Here is a 15,859-nt window from a genome sequence, read left to right as displayed (position 1 = left end):
TGCCCACCAGCAGTTACAAGAGTGATTCTTTTCCTATGTGCTTATGAATACACAGTATTATCAGACTTTAAAATTTTTTTGCTAATCTATTGGTTTTAAACTACTATTCCTTTTCATAGTGAGGCTGAGCATCTTCTCAGCACTATTTGTAAGTCTCTCTTTTGTCAAAATAATTTAGATCAACTTTAAATTCAAATAGACAAAAACCATCTAAGCCTTGGAAATAAAAAGACACGTGTCACCAATACCCTGTTCTTGACACTCAGATTCACCATTTTTTCGACCCTAAAGATTTCGATCATCAGGGACAGGCTTTATACAATTTTAGACAATCAAGTTCTCTGAATTGCTTTGCTTATTAACTCCACCTGCCTGGTCATTACACTTCCAAGTGCCAGAGATTCATCCTCTTCATTCCTTAAATGTCTGCATTATAGCTATTGTCCCCTACAAATTAAAAATGAGGACTGAAATGTTTGAAAGTCATTTGAAAGTCAAAGGTTCATCATTTAAAATGTAATAAATTCAAAAGTTTGCACCAATGAGGTATGTTTATCTACCTCTCGAATTAGTAAGAAAAAACTTAATTCAGTGTATATGGTGAAAACAGTCACTTACGCACCACATAAAGCAAAACATATAACATTTCTCTAGAGCCATTTGGCAATACCGAGTGTAAACCTTAATAATTTGCCTACCCTCTGAAAAATAAACTCTATTTCTAGGAATTTATCCTAGGGAAATAATCAAACAATTATGCAAAGATGCATGTTAGGAATATTCACAAAAGCATTATTTATATGGCAAGCTATCTAAATATCCAATAACACAGATTGATTAAACATGACCTGTTCAAACCAACAGTAGAATACTATGGGTGTATACAATGACTTTGTAAAATTTTCTTTAATGACATGGAAATTCACAATAAATAAAATGAAAACAGCAGGCTACAAAACCATTTCCATGTGTTGCTTTCAAAATGCATTGACAAAGACTGTTAACTAAATGTTAACAGTGGCTATCTCTCAGTGGTGGGATTATAAGTGATTTTTTTTTCTTTTGGCTAATCTGAAATTTCTAAATTTTCTACATTAAATTTTTACAATAAAAATTTTATTTTATTTAAGGAAATAAAAGATTCTAGCACTGTCGTAGGTAGGAGGTGGTTACCTCTTTTTCATCCCCAGCCAGGCCCTCTGTTAGAGGAGCATAAAGGATCAGGTAACCTGAGGCCCCAGGCACTGCATCCCATTTGACTCGCATGCTGTTCTCAGTCACATCGTACAGTAGAAGGTCAGAAGCCATGGGTAAAGCAACTGCAAGAGATTTTTTTTAAATGTTGAGCCACTTATATATGTGTCCTTGAGAAAAATGAAATTATCAAGAAATAAGATTGGCCATATTTGAGGGGAAGGGAGAAAGGGATTAAGAATAAATTACAAGTTCCTGGGTTAAATGATGCTGATAAAAAACAGGAAACATCGCTGTTTTCAAATATGGTTCTAGACCCTCCCTAATGTGACCCTGCCCTACTCTTCTAACCACAATGTCAACTTCAGGACTTTGCTGACATTTCCAGCTCCTTGTACACGGATCTATGGGAGTGCTCACAGCCCTTCATTGCACTAATCTGTTTGCACGTCCTTGGTTTGTGTCCCCACCCCCTACTACACTAAAACATCCTTTTTCTTTTATTTATTATTTTTTTGAGACCTGTTCTTCCTCTGTCATCCAGGCTGAAGTGCAGTGGTGCAATCTTGGCTGCAACCTCTACCTCCCGGGCTCAAGCAATCCTCCCACCTCAGCCTCACAAGCTGGGACCACAGCTGCGTGCCACCATGCTCGGCTAATTTTTGTATTTTTTGTAGAGACCAGGTTTCGCCATGTTGCCCAGGCTCACTAAAACATCCTTGAGAATAAGGATTGTCACTAAAATATTTCTGCAAAGTGAGGGCATTAACACTCATCTGACAGATTGTTGCCAGGGATAAATCCAAGAAACTTCAGAGAGTGAGGATCACAGTGCCTGGCGCATTGCAATTACTGTTGCTTACACTGTTATTGTTCTATCAGAGGCAGATTTTTTAGAGCAATTTTGCATAGTGCCTTGCATGTAATAGGAACTCTGTTAATATCAGAAATGACTATAAGATGTTCGATCTTTTTTTTAAGATTATCTCTTCTCATGATTCTGTGTGCGTGTGCATGTGTGTGTGTGAATTATGTGTGTATGTTGTCATGGTGTGTTATTACGATCCTACTCAGGGAGGGAATTATTAGTATTCAGAAGCTAGTTTTACCTACAATGATATGAACAATAAAGATAGCAGTAACATAATTTCCTTGGCATTCTACTGGGCAGGAGAGCTATGGAGTTTTTTCTCTACTTCTACTGACAAATTCAAGGACAATTCTTGGTTCATAATAGGCATTTACTAAATACTTATTTAATAAATGAATGAATGTTTTTTGTACTCTTCACCACCAAGATTGCTCTTAAACCTATCAGAGATTTATAACAACTTTTTCAAGACATAGCACCTGCAAGACTACAGCTCAAGCATGGACCAGTATCACACATAGCACGACAAATGTCTTCTATGAATTTGACTGAATTTGATTCAGGATGTCTATCAACATGACCTGAGCAGAATTTCAATTTAAGAAAGGCCTCCTAAGCAGCACTCTACAAAGTTAGAAGTGGGGTAGAATTAAATACATACGTGTAGTTTCAGTTCCCCGTAGGCCTTCACTAGCAGTGTGGGCATAGATTGCAAAGACTGCTATCTGATATTCAGATAAAGACATCAAGTTTTTCAACACTGTGGAAGATACACTTCCATCTACCACCACCTGTTTAAAGAACAGTTTGAGTAATGAGAGTATGGAATATCTTACACGCAGAATTGAAATCAAAAAGCGAAAATATCTCCAGCAAGAATATTTCATTGAATATTTTCTTGTTTGTGCCACATCCCCCTTTCCACTGTGGCAGTCAACTCTCTTTGAATTCCTACATGAAGTGATGCACCTTTTATGGAATGTGTCCAGAGTCCCTTATTAATTCATATCTAATAGAAATAATTGTGTCGATACCAGGCTAATTATTATCCTATTTACATCCACTTAATAACAGTAAACATGATATTTTTCCATAGAGCTTTGGGAAGCATTTAAAAGATTTATTAGTCATGAAAAATAAAAGAATCATTGGAAGCACTCGGATCTCTCTTTTTTTTTTGGTCCAAATGATTTAAGACTCCACAATCTACTTTTCTAACACTTAAAAAGTATCATAAATCCTACCATAACACAGAACATTGTGAAATATGCTGAGGTCAATCAGAGGTTAGAACAACAAAAAGGAAAAGACAAAAGAATTTCATCGTGTTTTAACATATTCCTTGTGAACTGTGGTATCAAAGGTAGGAAATGGGAAGGATCCAATCATCTGGTTCTCGCCTGTGTTGGCCAAGCCATAAACAATGCTGCCCATAGCTGCTTTATTATGGCTTTTCCATTGCACTAATCCCTACAAATGTGCGGAAAACTCCAAGCCTTGGAGGACTAGTACATATATGACCACACACTTTGGAATTCACAGACTTCACTAAGGCAGAAAGCTCAGACCACTCCCAAGTAGAAAAAACGCACAAATAGCAAAAGGGGTCCTGGCCGGATAATCAGCTACTGATACCTTTTACTTTAGAACTTATTAACTTTAAGAAGAAAAATACGTTGTGTTAGAAATTCATACCTGACCAGTTCTGAGTGTTATTTGGAGAGATGAAAGATGTAATTGCCATAACTCAGAGATAGGGGAGAACAATATGAACAAGTAGAAATGTATTTCATTCAAATTCTTTAAAATGTCTGTGACAGAATAATCTTATATTTCTATTTCTGCCTTGTTCTCACTATTGTAGAAGACTTGAGAGAATAAAAAGAATGGTTTGAAAATACTGTCTCCTTATTACCTCGTCTGGTTTTCCACCCCTGGTAGGATAATACACAACTCTGTATTTTTCCACATTTCCTGGGGCATGAGTCCAGTTAACCATAAAGCTTCTGGCAGTGACTTCAGAAGTAATCAACTCCGTAGGCGGCCCAGTGGTGGCATGGGCTGAGGCTAAATTAAAAAAACACATCAAATAAACCTCTTACCCAAAGTTATTTCTTATGAAGCTAAGACATCTCATTAGACAGAAATATTGATTTTATGCTGCCTCTAAGATTTTCCTCTTTAGATAAGTTAATTCAGTTATCCATTTGTTCATTCAAACATTTAAATGTCTATTAGGTGCCAGGTACTATGCTAAGTTCTGAGGATACTAAACTTAAATAAGACATAGTTCTTGACTCCAGAGAACTTTCTTAAATTAAGGTCGTTGTTAATAAATAATAAAAACAAACATTAACAGCCGGGCACAGTAGCTCATGCCTGTAATCCCAACACTTTGGGAGGCCGAGGTCGGGTAGATCACCTGAGGTCAGGAGTTCAAGACTAGCCTGGTCAACATGGCAAAACCCCGTCTCTACTAAAAATACAAAAAATTAGCTGGGCATGGTGGCAGGTGCCTGTAATCCCACCTACTTCGGAGGCTGAGGCACGAGAATCACTTAAACCGGGAGGCAGAGGTTGCAGTGAGCCGAGATCGTGCCACTGCACTCCAGCCTGGGGGACAGAGCAACACTCTGCCTCCAAAAAACAAACAAACAAACATTAACTAAGCACGTGTGTATTGAAAGGTACTCTTCAGAGTCTTAAGAAGATTTTTTTATCTCATCTACTTCTCCCTAGTTACTATTACTGTTCATACTTCGTATGTGAGAAAATCAAGGCACAATGAGGTTAGCTAACCTGACCAAGGTCTCACAATTAGTATCAGAGTTGACATTGATATCTGGGCTTGATACAACAGTCTGTGTTTTTAAGCATCAGAGAACACAGGCTCTATACTAAAAATTTCAATTCAACAAGTGACTAATATCTAAAAATTTAAAAAAAGAAAAAGTAACTAACATATACTAAATGCCCACTATGAGCTCGACACTATGTCAGCATTTTTGTGTGTGTGTTATACATGTTAAAGCAAGTGATTCTATAAAAATTTGGGACACGCAAAATCTAACTGGAGGGGGAATACAATATGCAAATGATAATAAAGAGCTTAAACTTTAGAGTTTCTCACCCTTTAAGAGCACTTACTCAAAGGGACTTTAATAATCTCAATTTTTAAAATACTGTTTTGAACACCAACTATGGGCAGGAACTTTATTACATGCTGTATCATCAACCACATGTAGACTATTTTGGAAAAACTGAGCTCTAAAGTAGCTTCACTTTGAAGCTCAGAGAAATGTCTTCAGGATCATACTGCTTGGATGCCCAGCCCAGCCCAGCCCCATGAGATCTAGCCTGGGGAAAGGGGAATGATGACAGAGAGAAGGACATGTAGCCAGAAAGAACAATTTCACACTGGTTACAACAGAGGCAGCAAATAAAATCAGACTCTTGAAAGAAGACTTGGATATTACACTCTTCTCAGATTACAACTCTATAAGGCAAGCGCGACCTGCAGACCAGTGATATGATATCTCTCCAAATAAAGTAAGTGCTTTACTCTATTTCTTTTGCTGAGTATAACTAAAAACTCTGGAAATTATATCAAAGACAAGCATAAGAAGACGCTGAAAAGTAGACAGAAGGAGGTCAATGAGTGCAGAACTACAGGGCTCAGGACCTCCCAGCGGTGAGCTCCCACTTCCTTTTACTCATATATCCCAGACATGGAGCTAAAGTAACTGGCAACCTAGAAACACCAACAGATACAGACTAAAAATTGCTAACAAAATCTTCTCCCTCTAGCAAAGGACCCAGGAAATGGCCAGCCTACCAAGACTGAAACTTTTTAAACATTTTTGGTAATAATTGTTCTACTGCAGACAATCAACACAGAAAAAAAAAAAAAAAAAATGTGGCCACACCTTTACCCATGCCAGCAAAGGCCTAGTGGGAAGTTAAAATTTCTAGCCTTTTTTGGCCGTAACAGGGTGCCCTAACATCCACCCCAACCCCCTCATGCCAGCCAGAGTGGTGTGAGAGGTCAAGTAGAGAAGAGCTATTCATCCCCAGCAGATGGTAATGAATCTTTTCCCCTACAATCCTATAATATCAAGGGAGACCACCTGAAGAGCCTGCCTGGACCCTCAACCCCACTTGGGAGTAAGGAGGCACCATTCTCCCTCACTCTGTGACAGTGTCAGAGGAGACCTAGCAGTGAGTCAGGACTTTCACCACTGTCCAGTAGCAAAGAGGCCACTCTTAATGAAAACTAAACTAAACAAAACATGCAACCGGGATATGATCCAGCCATTGTACTACTGGGCATTATCCCAGAGAAATGAAAACTTATGTTTGCACAAGAACCTCCACATGAACATTCACAGCAGCTTGATTCATCATAGCCAAAGGCTGAAAGCAACCCAGGTGCCCCTCAATGTGAGAATGGTTAAACAAACTGTGGCACATCCATATCATGGAATCTGGCACTCAATTAAAAAGAAAGAGCCGTTGACACGTGCAACGACTTGGATGAATCTCCAGGGAATTCTCCTGCATGAAAAAAGCCAATCCCCAAAGGTTACACACCACATACCTCCATTCATATGATATTTTTGACATGAAAAATATTGGAGATGGAGTAGTGGTTGTCTGGGATTAGGGAGAGAGGGACAGGGATATAAGTGAGGGTGGCTATAAACGGGAACAAGAGTGATCTTGCCTGTGTCAATGACAAGTATCCTGCTTGTGGTAATGTAATCAGTTTTACAAGATTTTACCATTGGGGAAACTAGTAAAGAACACACAATCTTTCTATGTATTATTTCTTACAAACTGTATTTGAATGTATAATTATCTTAAAATTAAAAGTTTAAGTTTTAAATAAATGTAAATGTAACATTATGGAGAAAATCATCTTGTGTTTAAAGAGTCCCTCCTTCACCGCCACGAAGCCTGCTAATATACTCCCTTTTCTATTCTGATGGCTCACGTCTTAGGGGAATAGAGGTCTTCAGAAAGCCAACATGAAAAATGAAAGGAATTTTCCCAATTCACGATAGGCTTGTGCACCATAATACTGACATCCACAGGACTTTTCTGTCACTCATTTTACCTTTAATTTCTCTGTCCTGTTCTTCCACTCTAGAGCAGAGAGTCCTGGTCAGACTCTCCACAACTGTGTGCATCAGATCGAATTCGGCAACATTGTACACATGAGTGCTGTCCGGTTCGGAGGCGATCTCCTGCAGCTCATTCACATCTGCGTTTTTCACCCCTTACACAGAGGACAAAAAGAGAATGGTGACCTTTATGCCCCCTTGGAAAGAGTGACTGCGGTGGGCCTGATCTGACCCTGTCAATCTTCACGGCAGTCAAAGCATCATCTGCTACTTGTACAAATATATATATATATATATATATATATATATATATATATATATTTAAAATTTTATTTAAAATGCACACACAAAATAAACTGATGAAATGAAAAAATATAGTCATATCTATTACATAACACAAAACAATTGCTCTGATTCTAACAAATTATTCATATAGAAAGAAAATAAGCAAAAAAAAAGGAAGAGTGAGCATATGTACCATTGACAAGATGAAAGCTATTATGTGCTGTGTCCTGGTAAACAACACTTAGGACCCCCCACCTCCATCTGAGAGGATGCTTCAGTTACCCTCCCCCCTTCTGGTGGACTTGCAGTCTTGGATTTGGTTAAAAGCATCTGCCACTTTAAAGAGGAACATTTCATGTCAGATTGCTTTTTACAAAAAGTCAGTTGCAAAATCATTTTTAAATGATTAGATAATTTTACTCAATACATCATAACAGGAAGATGACTTAATACTAACTTCTGTTTTGCATGAATATTGCAGAAGCAATAGTAATTAAATCAGCATCCTAAACTATCAAAGCTTCAGGTTTAAGTTTCTATAAAATAAGTTTACTGAAATTGAGAAATACTGCTAGAACAAATATATATTATAACTATATAAATTATTAACTTATAATTTAATTAATATCAATAAATTATTAATAATTAATTATTTAAATATTTAAATTATTATTATATAGCATTAAGCCAAGGAGAAAGCTAGGGAAAATTATTTTTTAACATACGCAAATACAATTTGCTGTCTAGTAACCACTGCAATTTTACTAATGTAAATAGAAAATTTCTGGTCCTTCCACAGTATCTACTGAATTCCATGGGCAAGCACAAAGTTGGGTGTCTGGAATACAGCAGGGAATAGAATAGGACAGAAAGCAGTGAACATGAACCCTTAAAAAAGAGTGTGATCACTGTGCCCCCAAACACCATAGTAAGTGTTTTCCATATAATAGCACCTTTAATCCTCGTGACCAATCCTATGAGTTTGGAACTATTGTTCCCCTATTTCATACTGCCTCTCAGAAGACTGCAAATTAAAATGAGTAAACATTTACCAACAATGTTACAGATAGGAAAGGAGAGGCATGAGGTTAAATTTTATGGGTGTGAAGGTAGATTTTCCTTCCCCAAGCTTCATCAAACAAGGAGGATTTCTTTATAATCCCCATCATTTCAATCATCAGAGGGTATTAAAAGGAGGTTCTATAGAAGCAAGGAAGAGAAATTACCTGAGGCAACATGAATTACTTCTTAGATGGCTGGCTGTGCCAATTCATTTATCTTTCAACCCCAACATATTGAGCAACAAAGCATTAGTTGTCTCTGAACTATTTGCTTTAGGAGGTTGCAGGATAATAAATACTGCTGATTTCCAGGTAATTTTCAGAGAAGTCTAAATCACATCTGGATGAATTTACTTAAAGCTTTGCTTAAAAACTCACCTATTCATCATTAACAAGAGCAGAAAATGGAGAATAAACACATAAATTAGTCCTCCGTTAGTTTAAGTCTTTGGCAGAGATTTCCTTTATTGGACAAAAGGACAGGAAAATAAATCTCTCTGATGGTTCTTGCCTGAAGGACTTCTACAATTGCTTCTAAAATGTACATCTAAATTAATATAACATTGAATGTATGCTGAAACCGTGCCAATAATGCTTTTTTTGTGATATTCAGTTGAAACCAACAAGTTTGGACTTACATAGGAATATTCTGGGAAAAATATGCCCAATTTTGCCTCTCCCTCACCTTCCCAAATAAAATAGTTTGACTGTTGCAATTGCACAGGAAAGAGAGGAAATGGTCATCACGACTTTGAAGGAATTTGTTTTGTAAGGATTTTGCCTTGTTCATCTTTGTACCCCAACAACCTCCACAATGCCTGGCGCATAGTATGTAAGCTAATACTTCTTGAATTAAGCATTCTATAAGCCACATTGTGAGTAGCAAATCTAGGACAGGGTCTAAAGATTTTGTTTTCATTGATAACTCTAAAAGATGTACTGTTAAATTTCAGGGTAAGAAATGTTCCTACAGAGCAAATTTAACTCAACTCCTAGGACCGACTTCACATTTATCTTTACAAGTGAAGCTACGGTATGGTTAAATTCATTTATTGCCCATTTAACTTCCAGGGGTGCGCTGGTAAATGCGGTAAATATTTAACAGTCAGCTTTCTGCCCTAATTTGTAGTGTTTGCCGATTTCTGTAGAATAAATACCCCACTGTAGCTTATTCCAAAGTACCAATATGAGGTCACAGGATGCAGACTTGGGAAAAGGTGTGCACAATTGGCTCTTGCAAACTGGCATGAGCTGGCTCCTGCACACCACTGAGCTATAACACCTACCTCCTCCCGCACCACACACACATGCGCACAAAATAACAAGGTTCTAATTTACCAAAACAAAGTTCGAACATAATACATTTTTAATTTTTTCCCTGGATGTCTTTGTTCTTTCTTCTGTAAATGAAAAATGTAGCAGTAATGGCTGTATTACTATAGGATAATATACATCACTTACTTGAATAATAATAATACACTTACATGTATCTTTCAAGAATATTTTTATTTTTAATACTAAGGGTAATAATGCTATCTTAGAAATTGTTTAGAGCACTAACTTATTAAACAGCCATTTATTGAATACTTTTTAAGTGTCAAGCACGGGGATAGGTGATCAGGATGAAAAGGTGAAGAAGATACAACCTGAACCTCCGGGAACTCACTGCTTAGAGATGCTGTAGGAATAAGGAAAAGAAACAGGAGGGAACACCATAGTTTCCACAGCTTCTGCAGCTGTTCTTAGACTGTACTTGGCTACATACTAGTAGGAAACAAGTTCTGAAAAAATGATCAGAAACATCCTCTGATGAAAAATAATATATATATATATGAAAATTTTTTAGGATCTTTCTCTAAGGGAGCAATATACCTAGAGGAGATATTCCCGTGGGCTTACCAGTAGTTCTCAACCCTGGAGAATGATTTTAAGGTACAGAACTGGGTATGGTTTTAAAACACGTATTCCCAGGCCCCTTCTCCCTGGATAGATAGTTCAATTTCATAAGAGTAGAATAGAACTCTGAAATATGTAGTTTTATGCCAGCACCCACTATAACCGGGTATGTAACTCCAGGGTAGAGAGTACTCTATTTTGATAGAAGAAACAGCTCATGGAAAGTTCACAAAAAGAAAAATGCACCATATTCTTGATAAATGCAGAAAGATAAATGCATTTTATTTGGACTAAAGACTGATCACAAATAAAATAGTGAAATATGTAAAACACAATAAAAGGGACCCTTCATGACAACCAATTTCAAATGTCTTCAGAGCCCTATAAAGGAATTCGCTGTTATATTTTGGTTTGTATTTCAGTGTTGCTTGGGAATCAGGCATTTTTTCTGCTGAGAAAGTTTGTTGTTCTCTACTAAATAGAAGACCTTCCCATTGCCAAAGAAAATGTTAACATTTTAATCAACAGCAAAGTTGCATCATCTAAATATTTTGTAGTTATTCTGAATGTATGCTATATATATATATATATATACACAAAAGCATATATATAAGCAAATATATAAGCTTATATATATGCTTTTTCACACAAGAAGGATACCTTATAAAGGGTTAGTTTCAGATAAGAACTACTACAAATCTTGAACTTTGTGTCTTCTTTACGTAGTTGCAGGATCGTATTTCCTTGAAAACAATAAATTAGATTCTTCCTATATTACCAGAAAAGAGATAGCTATGACCCTTAAGAGAAAGTCTTGACTTATTAAACAGTAACAAACATGTACCTGACCTTTGCATGCCACTTTATGCTTTTCACAGCATTTTATATATGACACCTCTCTTAGAAATCCTCACACCATGGGATACATGACAGCTAGCATCACTCCCATTTTAACTGTAAGGAAGCTGGGCTCAGATCACAGGGCTGCCTATGACAAGGGCCAAGATTAGGAAAGTGCTCAGGTCTCCTGGCTTTCAGTGAAGTGCATTTCACATTACATATTGTTTTAAGTGGTTGTGGGTCTATGCCCTTAGTTGAAACAAGACTATAAAGAGCACATACCTATGGCAAACAGTTCTACACCAGACTCACGAAGGTTTCTAGATGGTGGAATGATGTCATCTTGGGATTTTCCATCTGTTATTAAAATACCAATTTTGGATACCCCAGTCCTTGATCCTGCTTCTGGTTTGAAGCTATTTTCAAAAATGTAGTTCAAAGCAAGACCTTGGAGAAAACAAGGAAAAGTAAACACCAGCCATCTCTAATAAAAAGTCTCCTAATTCTCCAAAATATAACCACAAGATGGGTAACCTATTGAGCCACAGACATTTTTATTACATGTGAATCTTCATTTTTATAATACCTTGTCTTTCACAGATTCAACAAGGAACTAAAATCCACTGGAATAAAGGTAATGAAAATAATTAAACACTGCATTCTTTCAGAAACTAGCATTTATAAAGAACGCTGAATTCATGGCCAATGGATGATAATAGATCTTATGTACAAGCAGATCTGAACCTTTATAATTCAGGATGAAGCAAGAATACTCACACAGTAGTGCGTCATCATTAGGTTTTCAATTTTGTTCGTGATATTCTAAGGAACCAAAAAATCCCTCTCTGTTTTTTAGGAGTACAAGGGACAAATCTAAAATCATTAATCGTACTCCTGCCTTTTGAGTATGACACTTTCCATCCAGAAAAAAATAAGAAATGGTGCAATATTGTTATAGGATTTGTGTTCAGTAAATTGTTTGCTGCATTAACAAAAATTCCACTAGATTTTGCCTCAATTTGGCAAAGCAATTATCAGGATTCTACTGGTTTACCTAAAAATCAATAACAACATCTACATTGTTTTATCTGAGCATCTCTAATACCTGCTTGTGGTAGGCAATATAGGTTCAATATCCACTATTCAAAATCCTTGAGACCAGAATCATTTTGGATTTCAGGTATTTTTGGATTTTGGAATATTTGCATTATATTTTCTGGTTGAGCATCCCAAGTCTAAAAATTCAAAACCCGAAATGCTTCAATGAGCATTTTTTTAGCATCATGTTGGCACTCAAACATTTTGGATTTTCAGAGTTGGGATGCTCAGCTTGCAGCATGTCTCAAGGTGAAAATTTTTACAAACCCCTTGTGACTGTGCCATAGATGATTATAATGTAAATATTCTTATATTCATCATTCATCAAAAATACTATGAGCCCTTCCTTCCTTCCTTCCTTCCTTCCTTCCTTCCTTCCTTCCTTCCTTCCTTCCTTTCCCTCTCTGGCCCAGGCTACAATCTACTCGGCTTGCTGCTGCCCGCGCCGCGGACTGCCTGAGTCTGCCAGCGCACGCCACCGCTGCCTGCCTTTTCTCCTTTGGATGCAGGCACGCGTTCGCCATCTTGGCCACGCTGCTCGCCAGCTCCTGACGCCGAGTGCTCTGCCCGCCTCAGCCTCCCGAGGTACTGGGACTACAGACGGAGTCTCGCTCACCCAGTGCTCGGTGTTGCCCGGGCTGGAGTGCGGTGGCGTGGTCTGGCCTCGCGGCAGCCTCTACCCCCCGGCCGCCTGCCTTGGCCTGCCAGGGTGCTGGGATTGCAGCCCCTGCCCGGCCGCCGCCCCATCTGGAAGGTGGGGAGCGCCTCTGCCTGGCCACCCCGTCTGGGAAGTGAGGAGCGCCTCTGCCCGGCCACCCACCGTCTGGGAAGTGAGGAGCGCCTCTGCCCGGCCACCCACCGTCTGGGAAGTGAGGAGCGCCTCTGCCCGGCCACCCACCGTCTGGGAAGTGAGGAGCGCCTCTGCCCGGCCACCCACCGTCTGGGAAGTGAGGAGCGCCTCTGCCCGGCCGCCCCGTCTGGGAAGTGAGGAGCGCCTCTGCCCGGCCACCCATCGTCTGGGAAGTGAGGAGCGCCTCTGCCCGGCCACCCATCGTCTGGGAAGTGAGGAGCGCCTCTGCCCGGCCACCCCGTCTGGGAAGTGAGGAGCGCCTCTGCCCGGCCGCCCCATCTGGGAAGTGAGGAGCGCCTCTGCCCGGCCGCCCCGTCCGGGAGGAAGTGAGGAGCGCCTCTGCCCGGCCGCCCCGTCCGGGAAGAAGTGAGGAGAGCCTCTGCCCGGCCGCCCCGTCCGGGAAGAAGTGAGGAGCACCTCTGCCCGGCCGCCCCGACCGGGAAGAAGTGAGGAGCGTGTCTGCCCGGCCGCCCCGTCCAGGAAGAAGTGAGGAGCGCCTCTGCCCGGCCGCCCCTGTCCGGGAAGAAGTGAGGAGCGCCTCTGCCCGGCCGCCCCGTCTGGGAAGTGAGGAGCGCCTCTGCCCGGCCGCCCCGTCCGGGAAGAAATGAGGAGCGCCTCTGCCCGGCCGCCCCGTCCGGGAAGAAGTGAGGAGCGCCTCTGCCCGGGCGCCCCATCTGGGAAGAAGTGAGGAGCGCCTCTGCCCGGCCGCCCCGTCCGGGAAGAAGTGAGGAGCGCCTCTGCCCGGGCGCCCCGCCCGGGAAGAAGTGAGGAGCGCCTCTGCCCGGCCGCCCCGTCCGGGAAGAAGTGAGGAGCGCCTCTGCCCGGCCGCCCCGTCCGGGAAGAAGTGAGGAGCGCCTCTGCCCGGCCGCCCCGTCCGGGAAGAAGTGAGGAGCGCCTCTGCCCGGCCGCCCCGTCTGGGAAGTGAGGAGCGCCTCTGCCCGGCCGCCCCGTCCGGGAAGAAATGAGGAGCGCCTCTGCCCGGCCACCCACCGTCTGGGAAGTGAGGAGCGCCTCTGCCCGGCTGCCCCGTCTGGGAAGTGAGGAGCGCCTCTGCCCGGCCACCCACCGTCTGGGAAGTGAGGAGCGCCTCTGCCCGGCCGCCCCGTCCGGGAAGAAGTGAGGAGAGCCTCTGCCCGGCCGCCCCGTCCGGGAAGAAGTGAGGAGCACCTCTGCCCGGCCACCCCGACCGGGAAGAAGTGAGGAGCGTGTCTGCCCGGCCGCCCCGTCCAGGAAGAAGTGAGGAGCGCCTCTGCCTGGCCGCCCCTGTCCGGGAAGAAGTGAGGAGCGCCTCTGCCCGGCCGCCCCGTCTGGGAAGTGAGGAGCGCCTCTGCCCGGCCGCCCCGTCCGGGAAGAAATGAGGAGCGCCTCTGCCCGGCCGCCCCGTCCGGGAAGAAGTGAGGAGCGCCTCTGCCCGGGCGCCCCGCCCGGGAAGAAGTGAGGAGCGCCTCTGCCCGGCCGCCCCGTCCGGGAAGAAGTGAGGAGCGCCTCTGCCCGGCCGCCCCGTCCGGGAAGAAGTGAGGAGTGCCTCTGCCCGGCCGCCCCGTCCGGGAAGAAGTGAGGAGCGCCTCTGCCCGGCCGCCCCGTCTGGGAAGTGAGGAGCGCCTCTGCCCGGCCGCCCCGTCCGGGAAGAAATGAGGAGCGCCTCTGCCCGGCCACCCACCGTCTGGGAAGTGAGGAGCGCCTCTGCCCGGCCACCCACCGTCTGGGAGGTGAGGAGCGCCTCTGCCCGGCCTCCCATCGTCTGGGAGGTGAGGAGCGCCTCTGCCCGGCCGCCCCGTCCGGGAGGAAGTGAGGAGCGCCTCTGCCCGGCCGCCCCGTCCGGGAGGAAGTGAGGAGCGCCTCTGCCCGGCCGCCCCATCTGGGAAGTGAGGAGCGCCTCTGCCCGGCCGCCCCGTCCGGGAAGAAATGAGGAGCGCCTCTGCCCGGGCGCCCCGTCCGGGAAGAAGTGAGGAGCGCCTCTGCCTGGCCGCCCCATCCGGGAAGAAGTGAGGAGCGCCTCTGCCCGGCCACCCACCGTCTGGGAAGTGAGGAGCGCCTCTGCCCGGCCACCCACCGTCTGGGAAGTGAGGAGCGCCTCTGCCCGGCCGCCCCGTCCGGGAAGAAGTGAGGAGCGCCTCTGCCCGGCCGCCCCGTCCGGGAAGAAGTGAGGAGCACCTCTGCCCAGCCGCCCCGTCCGGGAAGAAGTGAGGAGCGCCTCTGCCCGGCCGCCCCGTCGGGAAGAAGTGAGGAGCGCCTCTGCCCGGCCGCCCCGTCTGGGAAGAAGTGAGGAACGCCTCTGCCCGGCCGCCCCGTCTGGGAGGTGAGGAGCGCCTCTGCCCGGCCACCCATCGTCTGGGAGGTGAGGAGCGCCTCTGCCCGGCCACCCATCGTCTGGAAAGTGAGGAGCGCCTCTGCCCGGCTGCCCCATCTAGGAAGTGAGGAGCGCCTCTGCCCAGCCACCCATCGTCTGGGAGGTGAGGAGCGCCTCTGCCCGGCCACCCATTGTCTGGGAAGTGGGGAGCGCCTCTGCCCGACCACCCATCATCTGGGAAGTGAGGAGCGCCTCTGCCCGGCCACCTCTCGTCTGGGAAGAAGTGAGGACCGTCTCTGCCTGGCCGCCCCGTCTGGGAAGTGAGGAGCCGCTCTGCCCGGCCGCCCCATG

At 43.8% G+C, this 15,859-nt stretch overlaps 1 protein-coding gene across 5 annotated transcripts in view; it reads right to left on the bottom strand.

The window, feature by feature from the left end:
• The window catches only part of COL14A1 (collagen type XIV alpha 1 chain), a 309,275-nt gene that overhangs the window by 163,092 nt on the left and 130,324 nt on the right, over positions 1-15,859 (bottom strand). For all 5 annotated transcript variants that reach the window (XM_055287135.2, XM_055287134.2, XM_063643521.1 and 2 more), the window contains 5 exons: positions 11,553-11,717; positions 7,182-7,343; positions 3,981-4,132; positions 2,727-2,856; positions 1,174-1,319 (listed from right to left, as the gene is read on the bottom strand). In XM_055287135.2, the coding sequence (XP_055143110.1) occupies positions 1,174-1,319; positions 2,727-2,856; positions 3,981-4,132; positions 7,182-7,343; positions 11,553-11,717 (755 nt within the window). The remainder of the gene's footprint in view (positions 1-1,173; positions 1,320-2,726; positions 2,857-3,980; positions 4,133-7,181; positions 7,344-11,552; positions 11,718-15,859) is intronic.

Source organism: Symphalangus syndactylus, chromosome 7 (genome assembly GCF_028878055.3).
Source record: "Symphalangus syndactylus isolate Jambi chromosome 7, NHGRI_mSymSyn1-v2.1_pri, whole genome shotgun sequence".
Classification (NCBI taxonomy): Eukaryota; Metazoa; Chordata; class Mammalia; order Primates; family Hylobatidae; genus Symphalangus; species Symphalangus syndactylus.
The sequence above is the reverse complement of the archived record's forward strand: the minus strand, read 5'-3'. Positions and strand labels throughout refer to the sequence as shown.